The sequence below is a fragment of the Aegilops tauschii genome, chromosome 5 (assembly GCF_002575655.3).
Source record: "Aegilops tauschii subsp. strangulata cultivar AL8/78 chromosome 5, Aet v6.0, whole genome shotgun sequence".
Classification (NCBI taxonomy): domain Eukaryota; kingdom Viridiplantae; phylum Streptophyta; class Magnoliopsida; order Poales; family Poaceae; genus Aegilops; species Aegilops tauschii.
Window position 1 is genome coordinate 507,215,472 of NC_053039.3, and position 23,049 is coordinate 507,238,520.

The following is a 23,049-nucleotide window of genomic DNA, read 5'->3' on the forward strand; positions in this document are numbered from 1 at the left end:
AGATCTAGTTGTTGGGGAGGAGAGGTGAATCTAGCTAGCTAACTAATGGAGAGGGGTTATGGTGGAGGGGGCATTAATGGGGGAGAGAAGAGAGGTGTAGGAGAAAGAGAGAGGCCATTTATGGAGGAGGGTGCCATTAATGAGGAGAGAAGAGAGGTAGGAGGAAGAGAGAAGAAGAGCAACAATGATGGATAGTGGAGAGGGGAAAGGAGGGGGAGAGAGGGCAAAGTGGGGGAGGAGGGGGAGGGGTGGAAAAGGTGGCACCAGCCGCAACTAGCAGTAGCGCTGCTTAGCAAAAAGCGCTGCTGCTATGGGACTTAGTAGTAACACTCTCCAGGAACAGCGCTACTACTAAGTGGGGCCCAGTAGCAGTAGCGGCGCAGTACAATCAAGCGCTGCTACTAAACTGTTAGTAGTAGCGGTTGTTTCTGTACAGCGCTACAACTCCAGCGACCGTCGGTGGCCCCGTATGGTCCCACATAGTAGTAGCGCGTTTTTGCTTCCCAGCGCTACTACTACAGTCTTACTAGTAGCGCTTTCTAGGAAAAGCGCTACTGCTAAATAGCAGCAGTGGTTACTATTTTACAGCGCTACTACTATGCTACTGTGTATAAGCATTTTCCTAGTAGTGAGGGTAGCTTTTGAACTCATGATGAGACAATCAAACATCTTTTTTTTTCAGTGCAAGTTAGCGCGCTCTACATGGTTAGTCATCCATGTAGCGTCAAATTCGTATCCGCTCACAAGTATTTCCGATATTTTTGGCCAACAATATTTCAAATAGGTTCAAAACGCTAATAAGGGTGGGAGTGTATGTCTTATTATGGTTATTTGGCTATGTAGAACTGACTTGGTATTTAATGGCAAAAAAATTCTTCTTTGTAGGTCATTCTCCATTGTACGCACTCGCTTCATACGTGATCTATGCTACAATGAATGGAGAACCAATCGTTATTCAAGAAGATCTATGAAGGAAATATGCCCTAGAGGCAATAATAAAGTTGTTATTTATATTTCCTTATATCATGATAAATGTTTATTATTCATGCTAGAACTGTATTAGCCGGAAACTTGATACATGTGTGAATACATAGACAAAACAAGGTGTCCCTACTATGCCTCTACTAGACTAGCACGTTAATCAAAGATGGTTAACTTTCCTGACCATAGACATGTGTTGTCATTTGATGAACGGGATCACATCATTAGGAGAATGATGTGATGGACAAGACCCATCCGTTAGCTTAGCATAATGATCATTAAGTTTTATTGCTATTGCTTTCTTCATGACTTATACATATTCCTCTGACTATGAGATTATGCAACTCCCGAATACCGGAGGAACGCCTTGTGTGCTATCAAACATCACAACGTAACTGGGTGATTATAAAGATGCTCTACAGGTGTCTCCGAAGGTTTTTGTTGGGTTGGCATAGATCGAGATTAGGATTTGTCACTCTGAGTATCGGAGAGGTATCTCTGGGCCCTCTCGGTAATGCACATCACTATAAGCCTTGCAAGCAATGTGACTAATGAGTTAGTTGCGGGATGGTGCATTACGGAACAAGTAAAGAGACTTGCGGTAACGAGATTGAACTAGGTATGATGATACCGACGATCGAATCTCGCGCAAGTAACATACCGATGACAAAGGGAATTACGTATGTTGTCATTGCGGTTTGACCGATAAAGATCTTCATAGAATATGTAGGAACCAATATGAGCATCCAGGTTCCGCTATTGGTTATTGACCGGAGATATGTCTCGGTCATGTCTACATAGTTCTCAAACCCGTAGGGTCCGCACGCTTAACGTTCGATGACGATTTGTATTATGAGTTATGTGTTTTGGTGACCGAAGATTGTTCAGAGTCCCGGATGAGATCATGGACATGACGAGGAGTCTCGAAATGGTCAAGAGGTAAAGATTGATATATTGGACGATAGTATTTGGACACCAGAATGGTTTCGGGACGTTTCGGATATTTACCGGAGTACCGAGGGGTTACCGGAACCCCCCAGGAAAGTAATGGGCCAACATGGGCCATAGGGGAGAGAGAGGGGAGCCCACAAGGGGTGGAGCGCGCCCCCCATGGGCTGTCCGAATTGGACAAGGGGAAGGGGGCGCGGCCCCCCTTTCCTTTCCCCCTCTCCCTCTCCTTCCCTCTTTCCCCCTCCATGAGAAGGAAAAAAGGGGGGCCGAATCCTACTAGGACTGGAGTCCTAGTAGGACTCCCCCTCTTGGCGCGCCCCCTGGTGGCCGGCCTCCTCCTCTCCCTCCTTTATATACGTGGGCAGGGCACCCCTTGGAGACACACCAATTGTTCCAAGTCGTGTGTGGCGTCTCTCTCCACAGTTTACTCCTCCGGTCATATTCACGTAGTGCTTAGGCGAAGCCCTGCGCGGATCACATCACCATCACCGTCACCACGCCGTCGTGCTGATGAAACTCTCCCTCGACCCTCTGCTGGATCGAGAGTTCGAGGGACGTCATCGAGCTGAACGTGTGCTGAACTCGGAGGTGCCGTACGTTCGGTACTTGATCGGTTGGATCGCGAAGACGTTCGACTACATCAACCGCGTTCACCTAACGCTTTAGCTTTCGGCCTACGAGGGTACGTGGACACACTCTCCCCCTCTCGTTGCTATGCATCTCCTAGATAGATCTTGCGTGAGCGTAGGAATTTTTTTGAAATTGCATGCTACGTTCCCCAACAGTGGCATCCGAGCCAGGTCTATGCGTAGATGATATGCACGAGTAGAACACAAAGAGTTGTGGGTGATAATAGTCATACTTCTTACCACCAATGTCTTATTTTGATTCGGCGGTATCTTTGGATGAAGCAGTCCGGACCAACCTTAGATGACCACGTTCATGAGACCGGTTCCACCGACGGACATGCAACTTGTTTTGCATAAAGGTGGCTGGCGGGTGTCTGTTTCTCCAACTTTAGTTGAATCGAATTTGACTACGGCCAGTCCTTGTTGAAGGTTAAAACAGCACACTTGACGAAAAATCGTTGTGGTTTCGATGCGTAGGTAAGAACGGTTCTTGCTAGAAGCCCGTAGCAGCCACGTAAAACTTGCAACACAAAGTAGAGGATGTCTAACTTGTTTTTGCAGGGCATGTTGTGATGTGATATGGTCAAGACATGATGTGATATAAGTTATTGTATGAGATGATCATGTTTTGTAAAAGTTATCGGCAACTGGCAGGAGCCTTATGGTTGTCGCTTTATTGTATGAAATGCAATCACCATGTAATTGCTTTACTTTATCACTATGCGGTAGCGATAGTTGTAGAAGCAATAGTGTGCGAGACGACAAGGATGCTACGATGGAGATCAAGGTGTCAAGTCGATGACGATGGAGATCATGACGGTGCTTTGGAGATGGAGATCAAAGGCACAAGATGATGATGGCCATATCATGTCACATATTTTGATTGCATGTGATGTTTATCTTTTATGCATCTTATTTTTCTTAGTACGGCGGTAGCATTATAAGATGATCCCTCACTAAATTTCAAGGTACAAGTGTTCTCCCTGAGTATGCACCGTTGCGACAGTTCGTCGTGCCGAGACACCACGTGATGATCAGGTGTGATAAGCTCTACGTTCACATACAACGGGTGGAAGACAGTTTTGCACATGCGGAATACTCGGTTAAACTTGATGAGCCTAGCATATACAGAGATGGCCTCGGAACACTGAGACCGAAAGGTCAAACGTGAATCATATAGTAGATATGATCAACATAGAGATGTTCACCATTGAAAACTACTCCATCTCACGTGATGATCGGACATGGTTTAGTTGATATGGATCACGTGATCATTTAGATGACTAGAGGGATGTTTATCTAAGTGGGAGTTCTTTAATAATATGATTAATTAAACTTAAATTTATCATGAACTTAGCCCTGATAGTTTTTGCATATCTATGTTGTTGTAGATCAATGGCTCGTGCTACCGTTCCCTTGAATTTTAATGCGTTTCTAGAGAAAGCTAAGTTCAAAGATGATGGTAGCAACTACACGGACTGGGTCCCTAACTTAAGGATTATCCTCATTGTTGCACAGAAGAATTACGTCCAGGAAGCACCACTAGGTGCAAGGCCTGCTGCAGGAGCAACTCCGGACGTTATGAACGTCTGTCAAGCTAAAGCTGATGACTACTCGATAGTTCAGTGTGCCATGCTTTATGGCTTAGAATCGGGGCTTCAAAGATGTTTTGAACGTCATGGGGCATATGAGATGTTCCAAGAGTTGAAGTTAATATTTCAAGCAAATGCCCGAGTTGAGAGATATGAAGTCTCCAACAAGTTCTATAGCTGCAAGATGGAGGAGAACAGTTCTGTCAGTGAACACATACTCAGAATGTCTGGGTACCATAACCACTTGACTCAGCTGGGAGTTAATCTTCCGGATGATAGTGTTATTGACAGAGTTCTTCAATCACTGCCACCAAGCTATAAAGGCTTCGTGACGAACTATAATATGCAAGGGATGGAAAAGACAATTCCCGAGCTCTTCGCAATGCTTAAGGCTGCGGAGGTAGAAATCAAGAAGGAGCATCAAGTGTTGATGGTTAACAAGACCACTAGTTTAAAAAAAGGGCAAAGGGAAGAAGGGGACTTCAAGAAGAATAGCAAGCAAGTTGCTGCTCTCGGGAAGAAGCCCAAGTCTGGACCTAAGCCTGAAACTAAGTGCTTCTACTGCAAAGGGACTGGTCACTGGAAGCGGAACCGCCCCAAGTATTTGGCGGATAAGAAGGATGGCCAAGTGAAAGGTATATTTGATATACATGTTATTGATGTGTACCTTACTAATGCTCGTAGTAGCGCCTGGTATTTGATACTAGTTCTGTTGCTCATATTTGCAACTCGAAACAGGGACTACAGATTAAACGAACATTGGCTAATGACGAGGTGACGATGCGCGTCGGAAATGGTTCCAAGGTCAATGTGATCGCCGTCGGCACGCTACCTCTACATCTACCTTCGGGATTAGTTTTAGACCTGAATAATTGTTATTTGGTGCCAGCGTTCAGCACGAACATTATATCTGGATCTTGTTTGATGCGAGACGGTTATTCATTTAAATCAGAGAATAATGGTTGTTCTATTTATATGAGTAATATCTTTTATGGTCATGCACCCTTGATGAGTGGTCTATTTTTATTGAATCTCGATCATAGTGATACACATATTCATAATATTGAAGCCAAAATATGCAAAGTTAATAATGATAGTGCAACTTATTTGTGGCACTACCGTTTAGGTCATATTGGTGTAAACGCATGAAGAAACTCCATACAGATGGGCTTTTGGAACCTGATTATGAATCACTTGATGCTTGCGAACCATGCCTCATGGGCAAGATGACTAAGACTCCGTTCTCCGGAACAATGGAGCGAGCAACTGACTTATTGGAAATAATACATACTGATGTATGCGGTCCGATGAGTGTTGAGGCTCGCGGCGGGTATCGTTATTTTTTGACCTTCACAGATGATTTGAGTAGATATGGGTATATCTACTTAATGAAACATAAGTCTGAAAAATTTGAAAAGTTCAAAGAATTTCAGAGTGAAGTAGAAAATCATCGTAACAAGAAAATAAAATTTCTATGATCTGATCACGGAGATGAATATTTGAGTTACGAGTTTGGTCTTCATTTGAAACAATGTGGAATAGTTTCGCAACTCACACCACCTGGAACACCACAGAGTAATGGTGTGTCCGAACATCGTAACCGTACTTTACAGATATGGTGCGATCTATGATGCCTCTTACCGATTTACCACTATCGTTTTGGGGTTATGCTTTAGAGATGGCTGCATTCATGTTAAATAGGGCACCATCTAAATCCTTTGAGATGACACCATATGAACTGTGGTTTGGTAAGAAACCTAAACTATCGTTTCTTAAAGTTTGGGGTTGCGATGCTTATGTGAAAAAGCTTCATCCTGATAAGCTCGAACCCAAATCGGAGAAGTGCGTCTTCATAGGATACCCAAAAGAAACTATTGGGTACACCTTCTATCACAGATCCGAAGGCAAGACATTTGTTGCCAAGAATTGATCCTTTCTAGAGAAGGAGTTTCTCTCGAAAGAAGTGAGTGGGAGGAAAGTAGAACTTGATGAGGTGGTTGTACCTTCTCTCGAATTGGAAAATGGTTCATCACAGAAATCAGTTCCAGTGATGCCTACACCAATTAGTGAGGAAGCTAATGATGATGATCATGAAACTTCAGATCAAGTTACTACCGAACCTCGTAGGTCAACCAGAGTACAGTCCACACCAGAGTGGTACGGTAATCCTGTTCTGGAAGTCATGTTACTAGACCATGACGAACCTACAAACTATGAGGAAGCGATGATGAGCCCAGATTCCGCTAAATAGCTTGAGGCCATGAAATCTGAGATGGGATCCATGTTTGAGAACAAAGTATGGACTTTCATTTACTTGCCCGATGATCGTCAGGCCATAGAAAATAAATGGATCTTCAATAAGAAGACTGGTGCTGACGGTAATGTTACTGTCTACAAAGCTCGACTTGTTGCAAAAGGTTTTCGACAAGTTCAAGGAGTTGACTACGATGAGACCTTCTCACCCGTAGCGATGCTTAAGTCTGTCTGAATCATGTTAGCAATTGTCGTATTTTATGATTATGAAATTTGGCAAATGGATGTCAAAACTGCATTCCTTAATGGATTTCTTAAAGAAGAGTTGTCTATGATGCAACCAGAAGGTTTTGTCGATCCTAAAGGTGCTAACAAAGTGTGCAAGCTCCAGCGATCCATTTATGGACTGGTGCAAGCCTCTCGGAGTTGGAATATATGCTTTGATAGTGTGATCAAAGCATATGGTTTTATACAGACTTTTGGAGAAGCCCGTATTTACAAGAAAGTGAGTGGGAGCTCTGTAGCATTTCTAATATTATATGTGGATGGCATATTGTTGATTGTAAATGATATAGAATTTCTGGATAGCATAAAAGGATACTTGAATAAGAATTTTTCAATGAAAGACCTCTGTGAAGCTGCTTATATATTGGGCACCAAGATCTATAGAGATAGATCAAGACGCTTAATTGGACTTTCACAAAGCACATACCTTGATAAAGTTTTGAAGAAGTTCAAAATGGATCAGTCAAAGAAAGGGTTCTTGCCTGTGTTACAAGGTGTGAAGTTGAGTCAGACTCAATGCCCGACCACTGTAGAAGATAGAGAGAAAATGAAAGTCATTCCCTATGCCTCAGCCATAGGTTCTATCATGTATGCAATGTTGTGTACCAGACCTGATGTGTGCCTTGCTATAAGTTTGGCAGTGAGGTACCAAAGTAATCTAGGAGTGGATCACTGGACAGCGGTCAAGAACATCCTGAAATACCTGAAAAGGACTAATGATATGTTTCTCGTTTATGGAAGTGACAAAGAGCTTGTCATAAATGGTTACGTCGATGCTAGCTTTGACACTGGTCCGGATGACTCTAAGTCACAAACTGGATACGTATTTATGTTGAATGGTGGAGCTGTCAGTTGGTGCAGTTCCAAGCAGAGCGTCGTGGCGGGATCTACGTGTGAAGCAGAGTACATGGCTTCTTCGGAAGCAGCAAATGAAGGAGTTCATATCCGATCTAGGTGTAATACCTAGTACATCGGGTCCAATGAAAATCTTTTGTGACAATACTGGAGCAATTGCCTTAGCGAAGGAATCCAGATTTCACAAGAGAACCAAACACATCAAGAGACGCTTCAACTCCATCCGCGATCAAGTCAAGGAGGGAGACATAGAGATTTGCAAAATACATACGGATCTGAATGTTGCAGACCCATTGACTAAGCCTCTTCCACGAGCAAAACATGATCAACACCAAGACTCCATGGTTGTTAGAATCATTACAATGTAATCTAGATTATTGACTCTAGTGCAAGTGGGAGACTGAAGGACATATGCCCTAGAGGCAATAATAAAGTTGTTATTTATATTTCCATATATCATGATAAATGTTTATTATTCATGCTAGAATTGTATTAACCGGAAACTTGATACATGTGTGAATACATAGACAAAACAAAGTGTCCCTAGTATGCCTCTACTAGACTAGCTCGTTAATCAAAGATAGTTAAGTTTCCTGGCCATAGACATGTGTTGTCAATTGATGAACGGGATCACATCATTAGGACAATGATGTGATGGACAAGACCCATCCGTTAGCTTAGCATAATGATCGTTAAGTTTTACTGCTATTGCTTTCTTCATGACTTATACATATTCGTCTGACTATGAGATTATGCAACTCCCGAATACCGAAGGAACACCTTGTGTGCTATCAAATGTCACAACGTAACTGGGTGATTATAAAGATGCTCTACAAGTGTCTCCGAAGGTGTTTGTTGGGTTGGCATAGATAGAGATTAGGATTTGTCACTCCGGGTATCAGAGAGGTTTCTCTGGGCCCTCTCGGTAATGCACATCACTATAGGCCTTGCAAGCAATGTGACTAATGAGTTAGTTGTGGGATGATGCATTACGGAACGAGTAAAGAGACTTGCCGGTAACGAGATTGAACTAGGTATGATGATACCAATGATCGAATCTCGGGCAAGTAACATACCGAAAGGGAATTACGTATGTTGTCATTGCGGTTTGACCGATAAAGATCTCCGTAGAATATGTAGGAACCATTATGAGCATCCAGGTTCTGCTATTGGTTATTGACCGGAGATATGTCTCGGTCATGTCTACATAGTTCTCGAACCTGTAGGGTCCGCACGCTGAACGTTCGATGACGATTTGTATTATGAGTTATGTGTTTTGGTGACCGAAGATTGTTCGGAGTCCCGGATGAGATCATAGACACGACGAGGAGTCTCGAAATGGTCGAGAGGTAAAGATTGATATATTGGATGATAGTATTTGGACACCGGACTGGTCTTGGGACGTTTCAGATATTTATCGGAGTACCGAGGGGTTACCGGAACCCCCCGGGGAAGTATGGGCCAACATGGGCCATAGGGGAGAGAGAGGGGAGCCCACAAGGGGTGGCGCCCCCCCTCCCCCCCATGGGTTGTCCGAATTGGACAAGGGGAAGGGGGCGCGGCCCCCCTTTCCTTTCCCCCTCTCCCTCTCCTTCCCTCTTTCCCCCTCCATGAGAAGGAAAAAAGGGGGGCGAATCCTAGTAGGAGTCCCCCCTCTTGGCGCGCCCCCTGGTGGCCGGCCTCCTCCTCTCCCTCCTTTATATACGTGGGCAGGGCACCCCTTGGAGACACACCAATTGTTCCAAGCCGTGTGTGGCGTCTCTCTCCAGAGTTTACTCCTCCGGTCATATTCACGTAGTGCTTAGGTGAAGCCCTGCGTGGATCACATCACCATCACCGTCACTACGCCGTCGTGCTGACGAAACTCTCCCTCGACCCTCTGTTGGATCAAGAGTTCGAGGGACGTCATCAAGCTGAACGTGTGCTGAACTCGGAGGTGTCGTACGTTCGGTACTTGATCGGTTGGATCGCGAAGACGTTCGACTACATCAACCGCGTTAACCTAACGCTTCCGCTTTCGGTCTACGAGGGTACGTGGACACACTCTCCCCCTCTCGTTGCTATGCATCTCCTAGATAGATCTTGCGTGAGCGTAGGAATTTTTTGGAAATTGCATGCTACATGGGTGACAGCATAGTCTCCGGATAAGTCCACCCCCACGTTCGACATAGGCATAGTGTTGGTTATTTGACTTTTTTGTTGATGATATGTCGGTTTTTATTTTTATTTTGTCTGATTGTTGGTTTTGGCTATGTGCATCTTAATTATGCAGAGACTGGGTGTTGCTCATCATGTTTTGGATTCACTTGATGCTATATTTGGAGTCAATAAAAATGCCTTTTATCAAAATGAAAAACAAGGGAAATGCTAGGTGAGACAGCCAAAGTACGTAGGTGTCGCTACGTTCAACTTCATTTGATCAAATGGAATAAAGGCGTTGAAGACGGATTGTGTCAACTTGTCAAAGTTGAAGTCAGTTCCATCAGAAGCAAAGTGGACAGCAAAAAAAGGTGCTCACTCCGATCCGATCCATCATAAATGTCGCGGTTTTGAACTAACCTTAGTTCAAAACAGTGACTTGGATCGGATGAAGTAGTTCAGACCTCATCCTAATCCCTCGTATATACGGGTTGATTATTACATTATGTGCCAATGTCATGGTTCACAAACCCCCCTCCCTCCAACGCACCTCAGAATGTTGCGATTGTGCTTGAGGTTCTCTAGGCTCTTGAGAGGAAATAGCTATAAATGCATTGGTAACTTTGTCCAACCCATAATTTTAAAAACTGAATCGGACCGTCTGTCTGACCGAAAATACCGTGAACAACGCCTTCCCCTGTTTTCTAAGGCTACTTCCAATGCATTGGTGCTTACATAAGGTGCTAAGCACATTAAAAACTTTAGCAACTAAAGTCCCCAATGCATATGTGCTTAATTTGTTGGTGCTAAGCATCCTTCATTTAATGATTTGCAACTAAAGTTCATCATGCAGTGGTGGGATTCTTCTCTTTAAGTGTTTTTCCTAGGTTCTCGTGCTTGTCATTGTTTCTTACTGGGGTCACCACACTCACCTCTCTCCTCTTAATTATCTTGCCACATCAGACTTTTTGCCTACATGGCAACCTGAGCACCTATACAAGGTGAAGCATTGGGAGGGGTCGGCGTGCCGGTCTTTTAGTAAAAGACCAAACAAATATTCAAAATAAAGTGCATCAACAAGGAATCAAACACCTAAACCTTCAAACAAGGCATGCTAAAGACCTAACAACCAACTAGATTAAACTAACAATTTATGTTTTATTATTGGTTTACATTCAATATTATGTCTATTCTCTTGATGTTAGGTCATAATTTTAAAAAATTACCTGGAATATTCTGGTTTTTTGTTGCAAATGAACCGATGAACCGGCGGTCGACCCGTAAAATCTTAAATCAAGAGCCACACCAGTTTGATTGTCGGTTCTGTTTTTCAAACTACGCCGAACATAAAATGCTCGATTTTCTATAAATACGGGATCTCAAACTATCACACCATACACAAGGCACTCTTCCCTAAGATACCCCAAGCTCCATACCGCGAGCATGGATTGCACCCAATAATTTCAACCATGACACTTTGCAAAGCTTTTTATTTCACCTTCGTATTCGATCTTCACACAATATGGTCGTTCCACTTGAAGATATTGTCTTTAATATTCCCTCCACGCACACGCACACGCACACACACACACACACACACGCGCGCGCGCGCGCACACACACACACAAATGTGGCAAAACCTCCCATATCTTTCTGTCATATGTGCAAAGTGTCCAGTTTGCTTCATAAAGCCACTAACCTAGAATGAACTCATGTCTATCCTGGGTCAAGAAAATCTTAAGGGCCAGATCTTTTGGCAGCTCAAAAAATAAATGGTCTTCTCTTTAATTTTTACCATAAGCCACCTTTCTTATTCATTGGACTTTTAAACTAGTTATAATATAACTAATTTAGAAGTCCCAATAAATTTAGGAACGACTTATTTTTTAGCTAGGGAAGGCAGCTTATGTTTTTAAGCCGCCCAAAAGAAAAAACCGACCCTTAGTATTGTACCTCAAATCTATTAGAGTCTAGTGGACAAACGACTGCCCGCTAGCGCTTCGAAGCAGCCGGTCATTTTAGGAAACATTTTGTCCTCGTCCTCAATTAGGAAAGCCTTTTCATTTTTTCACGATCTATTGGATGCTCTCACGGTCATCCTACAGTGCATGCATTTTATTCCGTTGTGCATTTAATTCACGGTTTTGAAAATTCAAATAGGCATAACTCTCAAACTGTGCATCAAATTTAAGATCCGTTTTCACTATTGGAATCATCGTGACGTGCTCTTCCAAACTACATCCCGCATGGGGTATGTTTCGACGAACTTTTTTGTGTATTTTAGTACCTTTTAGGTACAACTATGTAATAGTCGATGTGCAACAACCTGACAGTCGATGTGCAACTTTCTCCCTACCCGTGAACGTGTAAGTTTCACCGAGGTACTTCCACCCCAAACTACCACCTAGCAGTGAGATGTGCAACTTTGTCTGCTACCCAGGCCTATTGCCAATTTTTAGGGACTGTTTGGGACTGCTCCGCTCCATTAAAATCAGTTTCGCTCCACCAAAATCCACTTTGGAGTAGTTTCATACAGGAGTTGCAACTCTTCCAAAGAGAATGTTTGGCTTTCATCTAGCTCCAGCTTCAAGAATGAAAATTTTGGTGGAAAGGATCTATTTGATTGGACGAGCAAGGAGAAACGAAGGGGTGTCCACTTTTTAGTTACAGTGGTAGGTAATCTCCTTCCAAGTCCAGCTTCTACAATTTTTTGAAGCACCCCCTAAAGAGCTTCACAAAAAACATGGAATTGTATCCGGGATTCTAGCTTTTTGGCAGAGCAACATATCATGGAGCTTCCCCGTTTGGTTTGCATTTTCTAGAGTGGAGCTGAATTTCAAGGAGCGGAGCAGTCTCATACAGGCCCTTGGTGTTTGCTGCCTCGATGTAACACTCCGGACACACCCACCGGTGGTCGTTACTGCTGGCGGGATCTAGACTGGCCCCACAGATCAATACTAGTCTTTTCTGCGCACTTTGTCCTCACTCGTGCGCACTCGGGAGTAACTTCCCCGTCAGTCACCCATCCTGAAATTACTCCAAGGTGAGCACACTTAACTTTGGAGTTCTTTCCGAATGGGCTCCCGGAAAAGAAGGAATTCCTTATTGATATGAGTAGTCTATCATCCCTAATAAGCCAGGCTATCACACTCGACCAACTACCTACCAGTGGATATGCAACTTCGGATACTGCCTTAGCCAACTGCCTAATAGTAATGTGCAACTTCCCTGTACCCCGTTGATATGTAGTTTTCCCTGTTAGCATCATGTACAAACCATCCCTGCCATTGAGATGTGCAACTTCTACGCCATGCTTATATGCAACTTTTTATTGCCCTTATGGATGTGCGGTTTTCACCATCCAACTATCTCTGCCAGTGAGATGTGCAACTTAGTATGGTACACCCACCAACTGTCTAGCAGAGTATGTGCAACTTCGTTTGTTGCCCCCACCAACTAAAATTGCACATCCACAAGTACGAAAGTGACGGAGTTGCACATGAACTACTAGCAATTGACTGAAACAACAGATTAAGTAGGTAGGACATGACGTGCCAATGGAGAAAACTACACATCCACGAGGCAACAAACTAGCTACACATGACAAAAAGCTGGTTTTCATGGTTGCTAGTTGCTACGATGCAACCTCATAGGAGCTCCAAAAATTTGGTTTGGAAAAAACTTACTCCATGTAGTACTGAAGTTACATCATGTAATAATAAAGTTGCATCATATTGCATCAAAGTTGTCATCGAAATTTTTTTGTCGAAATATATCCATGCAAGATCAAGTTTCAAAGATCTCATCACTACGATCTTCACTGCAAAAACAGATCTTAATTTTGATGTGTGGTTTAAGAAATATGACTTTCTAATTTTTGTGAAATGAAATTAAATGCACACAAAGTGTTGCATGCAACACTTGTACGACAGTCCCGTACCTCCGCCACTGTATGTAGAGTGTTGCGGTCTTTTCAATTTGTTTTGTCGCGTAGCTCGGCCGTTCGTTTTCACTAAATTATGCGCGTGCACCGTCAAGAATTTAGGAAATTTATTTTAACAGTATTCCGACAGTCCTTGACTTCATACCATCACCCAGATTTGTAACAGGAACTGAAGTCTTTTTATCCTCAAGCAGAATCCAAGCACGTGCATGTCTGCCGTTAGATGAAATCCAACGCTTAAGATTGATCCACGTCGCTAGCTGCATTCTCCCTTCTCTTCTATACACACCCGCACACAAGCAGCGTCCCAAACCTTCGCTCGTGTCATTTACAGTACACACGTATCACGTTTCTGCATAAATTTCATTATTTATTTTGATATAAAGGAGAAAAATCAAGGAATTGTATTCCAACCCTTGGGACAATGTTTATTATTAGAAGAAGGTGGCCAACGGGAACTCCATGGTTGAGTTAACAGATGATGCAGGCATGATCAACATGCTATAGGAATTTGATGCTTATCCGGAAATCAGTTTGCATGTTTGATTATGGACAGCAACGCAAACGAGAAGCCACGGGAGGCGGGCGTGGCGCGCGGCCAACTTGGGTGTTGTGGGTTGGACGTGACGCGAGCGACCGCCTTCGGGCTGAGCCGGCCGGGAGAAGTTGCACGACCCGGTTCAGCAGTGCGAAAAATAGCCAGGAAAAACCACTCACGTCGCATGCCAACTGGACCTAACAATTATGACCGGCCGGTCAGAATGCTCACAAAATTTTAAACAAGGTAATTGTGGCAGCATTTTTTGTTAAATGTGATAAAACGGATGAAATCTCACTAAATTGGGTAATTAGTATCAAAAATGTCAAAATAAGGGATAAAAACCGGAATTCACTCAACATATTTTGCCTTCAAAATGCGAGCACAAATGGACTCCCGGTTTGTGATCAATCTCCAACACTGAGCGAGGGGAGTAACTTTGATCTACCTCAGGGATGGGTACACCACTGCTCAGATTTGTAACAGAAACTGAAGATCTTCTTTCAAGCAGAATCCAAGCACGTGCATGTCTGCCGTTAGATGAAATCCGACGCTTAAGATTGATGCACGTCCATAGCTGTATGATCTCCTGTTTCTATACACACCGCAGACAAGCAGCGTCCCAAACCTTCGGTCGTGTCATTACAGTACACGTGTCACGTTTCTACATAACTTACACATAGTACCATCAGGCCTTGACGCCGGCGTTGGGACCGGCGGCCGCAGAGGAGAGGCTCTGGAGGTGCCTCTCCACGACGTCGAGGCCGCAGAGCTCCTTGACGTCGGCCATGGTGGCCGGCACGTCCATCTGGAACGTCAGCGGCGAGCTGGCCGAGAAGTCCTTCCGGGCCGCCCTGATAGCCTCCCGCATCGCGCAGTGCACCGACGCCGCCATCAGCAGCGGCGGCTCGCCGGACGCCTTGGAGGAGAGCACCCGCTTCTTGTCGCGCGCGCTGGTAAGGAGCTCCACGTTGAGCTGCTTCGGGATGGTGTCCACCGTGGGGATCTTGTACGTCCAGGTGCCGTCGTTCACCACCAGCCCGTCGGCGTTCGTCGTGTACTCCTCGTTTGTGAAGAACCCAACGCCTTGCACGAATGCGCCCTCCACCTGATCCATCAACCGAAAAACAATTCAGGTTACAACAATCTTCAGCAACAGCAAGTGGTTGTGCCGATCGGCGGCGAGCTCACCTGGCCGAGGTCCACCGCCGGGTTCAGGCTCTGCCCGCAGTCGTACACCAGGTCGCTCCTCAGGATCGTCGTGCCCCCAGTCAGCACGTCGATTTCCACCTGCAATTCGGGCAATTTCCCAATCAGAAATCAGGATCCCTTGTTGCGATTTGGATCTTTGGAGTTTGGATCATCGATCATGGTACCTCGCTGACGGCGGCTCCGTAGTTGATGTACTTCACGAAGGCTGGGTCAGGAGTCCAGTACGCCTGCGCCGACAGGTTCACGCTCGCCATGGTCGCCTGGGTAATCAAGGCCTTCCATGGCGCAGGGGCGCCGGACTTGGACTCGAGGCTCTCCTTGATGGGCTTGAGCCGCTCCACGAGCGTGGCGCACGACAGACGGACCGCCTCGCAGCTGGTCTCGGAGGTGGTGCTCCCGCCGGTGAAGCCACCCTGGATCATGCTCAGCGTGTCGGCCTGGATGACACGCACCTTGTCAAGGAGCCCGTCGGCGTCGGAGCAGAGCTCAGCCAGCCCGTACGCCGTCATCTGCTTCACCTTGGTATATAACCCCTGCCCGATCTCCACGCCACCGACCTCGACAGCGATGGATCCATCGTTCATGATGGACACCTTCCCGGGCGTCGGCCGGAGCCTCACCTCGTACGTGATCGGCACGCAGGAGATGCCCCGCTTCTTCCACCTGCTCCCGCCGTTGAACCGCTCCACCGCGGCCGCCCTGGTCCGATACTCCGGCGACGAGGCCAGCTTGTCAAAGATTTCAACGAGGCTGTACGTCGAGGCCTCGCCGGCGGCGTCGCCGTAGAACTTCGTGAGGCTCTCGAAGCCGTGGAGGTTCTTCCTCCGGACGGTGTTGGTGTCGGCGGCGAGCGCCGACGCGACGTGCTCGATGATGGCCTCCGCGATGAAGCAGCCCTGCACGTCCCCGGGGCCGCGCATGGCCGACTTGGACGAGACGTTCGTCTTGCACACCTTGACGTCCAGGGCCAGGGCGCCCCAGTTGTACTTCTTGAGAGCACCGACGATGGCCGACGGGAGCGCCGGGCTCACGTCCGGCGATATCCCGGCGTTGATCCCCAGGTCGAGGTGGAGCGCCGTGAGTGTGCCGTCCGACTTGAACCCCACGGAGTACTTCACCTTCATCGGGTGCCGCCCTCCGGCCATGATCATGTCCGTCTTGCGGTCGAGGTACATCCGAACAGGGCGCCGCAGCTTGAACGCTGCAACTGCACACGCACATGCCACCTGAAAAACACAAACATTTCCTCCATGGTCAGAAGATTGTACAACTTTTTGTTGATGTAAAATGTGTTTGAATGGTTGGGGCTTCCACTTACATGGCATCCTTTCATCGCCTTCCCGCCGAAGCCGCCGCCAACTCTTCTTGTGATGATGCGAACATTGTGGTACGGAATGCCGAGGCAGTCCGCGACGACATTCTGCGTGACCTCGGGTATCTGCGTCGAGGCGTAGATGGTGATGCAGTTATCTTCGTCAGGGACGGCCAAGGCTGTCTGAGTCTCCATGTAGAAGTAGTATTGTGATTCAAGTTTCACCTGTTGAAAATTGATAATGATGCTAGTTGTGAGTATGTAATGATCCTTTTCTGAAACTATGATGTAATGATCCTTGTCTGAAACTACGAATATAGACAAACATCCTGCTAAACTGAACTATGTACCTCTCCTGATAAAATCTTGTGATCAGCTTCAGACATCCCTTGCTCGAAATCCCCAATTGGCTTAGGAGCCAAAAATGGGGGAGGATGGAAGTAGCTGTCATGTTGGATGGCATCCTCTATTGTCAGAATGGGCGGCTCGAGATTCTCGGTGCTATACTCGATGACGGCCTGCTTCGCCGCCATATAGGCGTACTTCTGGGTTTCAGCAATCTGATTGATGGCAAACCAACACGATAATAATATGGTCAGTTCTATACCTCAAAATTTTGGGTAAAACATTGAGTACTATTGGTTGTGCATTTTTTTTTTTCTGAAAGACTGAAACTGAGTTCAAGTGGTTCAGAAGTAGGTACCACAACGCCAATATTTTGACCAGCGAATTCAGAAACCGGATCACCGAAGAGCGCTTCGTCTCCTAGCCCCGGGAAGCTGGATCCAATATTCCTTCCACCGGCAGGAATGTCCTTTGCGGAGATGACCGTGATGACCTTTTTTGATGCCAGAGATGATTTGAAGTTGACACCTTTTATATGGGCATGAGGGTGTGTGCTGTAGATAAATGCTCCGTAGAGGCAATCCTTGGGAGATGGGATGTCATCAACATACACAGCCTCCCCTGAACAAGACCAATAATATCGTTAAGTGCATGTTTCAGAATAGCAGATGAAACATAGCAGATGGTTCTGCATTGGTTGGACTAGCTAAAGTACAATGAACAAAAAGAACTACCAAATGGTTCAGAATGACTAGCAAAAAGATCTTGGTTTACAGTATGCGGAACAGCAGAAGAAAAGGTAACCATAAACCCTGTAAGAATTCCTTTAAAAAAACACTGTAAAAGCTCACTGGAATAAGAGTATTGGAGTATACCAGAAGCTTGTAGCTCAGCACCCGCTTTCGTGGTTGGCTTGCCGACAGGTTTATATTCTTCGGTGAAAACCAGTTCTTGCCTTGAACGGATCGGCAAATCATCGCTGCCAACCTTACTTTGCTTCTCCAGGGAGGACGCGCCATTGCCATTCATGGTTCCATTAGTAGATATGCCATTGGGAGTAATAGCCTTCGCCGGTTCATCCAGGTCGGTAGCAAGTGAAGACAGGAAACTGAACAAGAAACTGACCGCCAGGCTGACTCTGTACTCAGGGTGTGTGGTGCCTTCTGACGGCGAGATCACATCTTTCAGCAACCGAACCGCTTCAAGTATCACAGATGCACTCACTGATTTCCCCTTCAAGAATTCCTCCACCTTCCGAGCCCGGCTCGCATGACCGACACCGTAGGCGCCGAACGCGAGGCAGATTTCATCGACAATGAGCTCCCCTGATGCTGCATCCCCTGAAGTCCTTGCCAGGAATGCAGAATTCACATAGGACACAGCATTGCCGAATGGTCTGGGTGCTGCACGAGAGGTCTCGAAGATGACATTGTCTGAACCCCAGTCAGGGACAAATATGCTGAGCAGTATGGTCTTGGCATCACAGGGAGGCTGCTCCAGAAATTCCTCCAGTGTCAGGCACAGCATTTTGGAAGCCGTCTGGATGGTGACGGTGGAGCCGGCGGCGAGAAGAACGGTGGCGATGTCAGATGGGAACTGCAGCCGCTGCGACATGATCACGTTCCCGCCGACGGTCGCCGTGTTGCGGACGAACGGCGAGGCCACCTTGCTCAGGTGACCGGCGATCTTTCTAAAGACCGGGGTGCCATCGGAGAAGACCTCGATGGCTTTGGAGATGGACACGGCTGCCCCGATCTCCACCCCCTTGTTGCTCCTGTTGATGACCGAAAGCTCCGGTATCCCTTTGATGTCGATGTACTTTTCGTAGAGGTCTTGATCCTTGTACACTCCGGCGCCGGTGTTTGATGCCACGATCTTGACTGACTTTTCGTCGAACCAGTTGGAGTCGAAGAGGCTATGGAGCTCCTGGATGCTCCTGGGATGGTACCAGCCGTCTTCGCCGGCGATCGCAGCCGGCACATTGTTCGTCTGATTATCAACGGAGGCCTTGATCTCAGACTTGAGGAACTCCGGGAATGTGCAGACGGCGCCACTGGAGTATTCCGGCAGTTTGCCGACCTCGGCACGGTCGGCGCCTTTCTTCCAGAAAGAGTTGAGCCCGAGGTCCTCGAGGTCGACGTCGGCGGCGAAGCTCTTACAGGCGTCGACGATGGGCCTGTAGCCGGTGCATCGGCAGAGGTTGCCGGAGACTGCGTGCTCGGCCTCGCACGACGTGAGCTTGGAGAACCCTGGCGGCGGGGCTGGCTCGCCGGCGGCGCCGGGCTTGTCGGCCTTGACGAGCGCGGAGAAGATGGACATGCACATGCCGGGGGTGCAGAAGCCGCACTGCGAGGCGTGGAAGCCGGCGAGGCGCTGCTGGACGGGGTGGTAGCCATCGCGGGTGTTGCCGATGCCCTCGCTGGTGGTGACCGAGCAGTGGTTCAGGCTGCCGACGAGCGTCAGGCAGGAGCTCGCCGAGAACTCGGTCACCTCGTCGGTGGTCGGGTCGTACTTGGAGATGAGCACCACGCATGCGCCGCACCCACCTGCACGCAGCAACGTGACGTCGTTAATTTAGAAACACACCAGAGCGAGACGAATCATATAATGAGAAAGAACATTTCCTTCAAAAACATAAAAGAAATATTTGCTGAATGGGATAATTTGCTCCTGAATAGAACAAATAATTGGTTGAATGTAAAAAATCAGAAGAAAAAAAATAGGCATGTACTCCCTGCGTCCCAAAATAAGTGATTCAAGTTTGTACTAACTTTATATTAAAATTAGTACAAAGTTGAGTCACTTATTTTGGGACGGAAGGAATATATGTTTGTGTTCTTTTAGATGTCTGGAGTTAAATGCGAAGGACAAAAGTAGTGTGACCTATCATATCTCTATGAAACGTTTGCACACAGATAGAAAACATGAACATATGTGTTGACATCTTATATATGTTGTAAAACGAATTAGACCTTATGAAACTTTAAGATATTCTTTTATGGTTTAATGTTCATGGAGGCAAGTGGTGGAGCTACCACCCACAACAAAAGAAGGCCAAGGCCAGGACCAAAAGATGCACATATTTAGCAATTGGCATACTGTACATTTGTGTATGTATTTTACCGATTTTAAAAGCATGAGTTACTTGGGATATTTTTCATTTGAGTCGTCCAAACCGTTTAGTCCAATTTCGTTAAGTATTTATCCGATGGCTGTGAAGAATTGTCACCTCCCTTAAATATGTTAATTATTATTGTCTCATAATTAAGTACTCTCTTAGTTCATTACGCATACTTGAAGTTGTTTTTTCAGTACTTAAAGATTTTTTTTTATCTTATACGTTTTTATATAAAATGTCATGTCTTTTATTTTATACTAAAATAATGACGAGTTGTTGTAGTAATACTTTTGATCTAAAAAAATTCAATGATACTTCCATTGATGGCTCGCGCTTTAAGGTGAACAAGATTATTTCTAAATTCCGTACTCATGGGATATTTAATTTCTACAAATTCACTTTATGTGGTATGCTTATGGATCAAGATTTACATCGGTGCATTTCTCATGCGGTACATAATGACATTGCAGGTGTAGAATTGCAAATTCAGTTAGAGAACCCTCCGGTCCTTTTTACTCCGCATATTAGACTTATGTCAAGTCAAACTTTGCAAAGTTTGACCACATTTCTATTAAAAAATGTCAACTTGAAACTACATTTCATAATGAATCTAAAAATATTGATTTGGCATTCTGAATGTTGATACTTTTTTGTATAAGTTTGGTCTCTACTTTGACTTTAGACAAAACTTATATGCAAACTAAAAAGGATCGGAGGGAGTATGTTTACCTAGCTAGGGTTAAACAAAACCATGTTTTATTTTATTTTGATTTGGTGAACAAACAACTGTCGGAGCGAGTACAGATTTTTGTGAAATCATCTGAGTTTCCGCTACAACAACAGTCAATTGTGGAGCCTACGGCAATTATAAAGTTTCTCTTGTTTTTTTTTTGTTTGTGTGTGTGTGTGTGTTTGTGTGGATCCTGTGGTCTGATTAGTGTGTTGTTTATGTAAAGTCATTATCAAGAAGCATCTGGGACAATGATATGGGCCAAAGCATGCTACTGACTAGACTGCCGCTATATATATATATATGTTTTCTAAGATGGTTAGCTGCAGGATGATGCAGCGTATGGGACCTGACCACCTAGCAAAGAAGATAAACAATTGCAAATCGGAGAGTAAAAGGTCCAATAATTTGGGATAGGTGCATGCTCGCGTTGCATGCCTGCTCCACTAGCAGAAAAGTAGGACGGCAGCTAGCGTATCCGGCCTTTTCACTCCTTCTTAATACTATATGTTATCTCAAACATAAAGCGAAAGATACTGCTTCGCTCCTCCGATCCCATTATTAATTGTCGCAGCTATAGTAGAACTAGTAATATGGATCGGAGGAGTACTGAATCCCCGAATCATCGCTAGCCGGGTGGGCTTGAAAGAATGTATCAATTTCAAGCATGCATACAGTTAAATCTTTAATCAAAATTTGAAGACTGGCGGTTTTCACTAGGTACTCTCTTTGATTGCCGTTTGTGCTGTCAAAGTGTTGAGAGCAGTTGGAAAGTGCCCCGACATACATACTTGTGGACTCGTGGTGCGTCGATGAATGGACGATAATGATAGCTGGCTAGCCAGGCAGCACAAAAAGAAGAGAGCAAACAGAATAAGGCCCGGATTCTTTTGCCAGAATCCAACCCCTACCCAACTTCTACCAGAATCTTAGAGCCCCTAACTAGATAGGATTGTAAAAGAACTAGGAAAAGCTGGGTAGGGGTTGAATTCTGAGAGAATCCCCAGATTTTGGCAAAAGAACTAGGCCTATATTCCACACAGACATGATGGGTCCTAGCTAGAACCGGTGTGCGCCGAGGAGGAGGCATTTTTGTGGTTCGTGATGAATGAGCGCTAGCGCTGGTAGCGACCGTAGTAGGTCGCACAAAATGAAGAGAACAAGCGGCGCCGATGTGGTCGATGGCCCAAGAACGGGTACTGTGGATATGTCTATGCGTGTATGTGCCGTGGTGCCTAGGTGCACGTGTGCAGAAACTCCTACCGCCACCTATTTTGCTTCCCTCTCCCTCCGCCTGCGCGCGCGTGTGGAGCGCGCGGGTGGAGATCGGCGACCAGGCGATCCAGGAGCAGGAGTCCGGTCGGTAATCTGAAAACGATGGCAGATCAACTCCCGTCGGCTCGTTGGGTCCGGGCTTTGGGCTATTCATCCGATAAGATTCTCACCGATCGAAACTGCAAGGATTAAACCATAGCTAATGGAATGGAGAGCCAGTTGGTCTTGGTGGTGCTCACCTTCGCCGCAGCCGAGCTTGGGCCCCCGGACGGGCGTGCGCGTGCGGAGGAACTCCAGCAGCGTCGTCGACGGGTCGACGCCGGCCGCCTCGCGCCGCACGCCGTTCACCGCCAGCACCACCCGCTCCCCCGCCGCCGCCGCATCCTTCCCCAACGACCCCATCTCTCTCTCTCTCTCCACTGCCAACAGCTTCCTCCTGGATCCAGGTGCACCACTCACCAAGGGAATTCCCTCACCAAGTGCGCTGAGGCCGGCCGGCGGCTATAGCTCTATCCTTTATACAGAGCTCGGCTAGAGCAGTATAGCGCGCGAGGGACTTTGCTAGTGGCTAGCTATGCAGTGACGTTGAACCGGAGGAAAGCGACGGGAAATGGCGTGAGCCTGCGCTCATCGCGCACGTACTCTGCGCTCACGTGGAGGTCAAGGGGAAATGGGCGCGGTAGATCGATCGTCGTGTGCGATCCAAGAATCGAATCCGGTGGAACGGAGCGATCGATCGAGGCCATTGCACACTGTGTGGGTACCTGTGCTGCGACTGCGATGCTAGCTTCTCGTGAACCTTTTTCTGATGTTTGTACCAGTCAATCAGTGGTACTACTGGCACTCCTACTCCACTCTCTACGCAAGAGATCCAAAGGACGGGGAAGGTGA

General features: G+C 46.2%; 1 protein-coding gene across 1 annotated transcript; it reads right to left on the reverse strand.

Moving 5' to 3' along the window:
• Window positions 1–14,642: 14,642 nt before the first annotated feature.
• On the reverse strand, window positions 14,643–22,836 carry LOC109752661 (probable aldehyde oxidase 2). The gene is made up of 8 exons (XM_020311561.3): window positions 22,398–22,836; window positions 17,911–19,581; window positions 17,394–17,656; window positions 17,041–17,250; window positions 16,697–16,915; window positions 15,543–16,604; window positions 15,358–15,456; window positions 14,643–15,274 (listed from the first exon to the last, which is right to left on the reverse strand). The coding sequence occupies exons 1-8, from the start codon at window positions 22,558–22,560 to the stop codon at window positions 14,855–14,857; spliced, it is 4,107 nt and encodes a 1,368-aa protein (XP_020167150.1). The 5' UTR covers window positions 22,561–22,836; the 3' UTR covers window positions 14,643–14,854.
• Between the last annotated feature and the right edge of the window lie 213 nt (window positions 22,837–23,049).

Bases quoted from the DNA above. Each gene is read 5' to 3' on its own strand.
- LOC109752661 (XM_020311561.3), bottom strand. From the start codon at position 22,560: ATGGGGTCGTTGGGGAAGGATGCGGCGGCGGCGGGGGAGCGGGTGGTG. The intron at 17,657-17,910 runs GTATACTCCAAT...GGTCTTGTTCAG, and splicing joins TGCTGAGCTACAAGCTTCTG to GGGAGGCTGTGTATGTTGAT. The intron at 17,251-17,393 runs GTACCTACTTCT...GCCATCAATCAG, and splicing joins GTCAAAATATTGGCGTTGTG to ATTGCTGAAACCCAGAAGTA.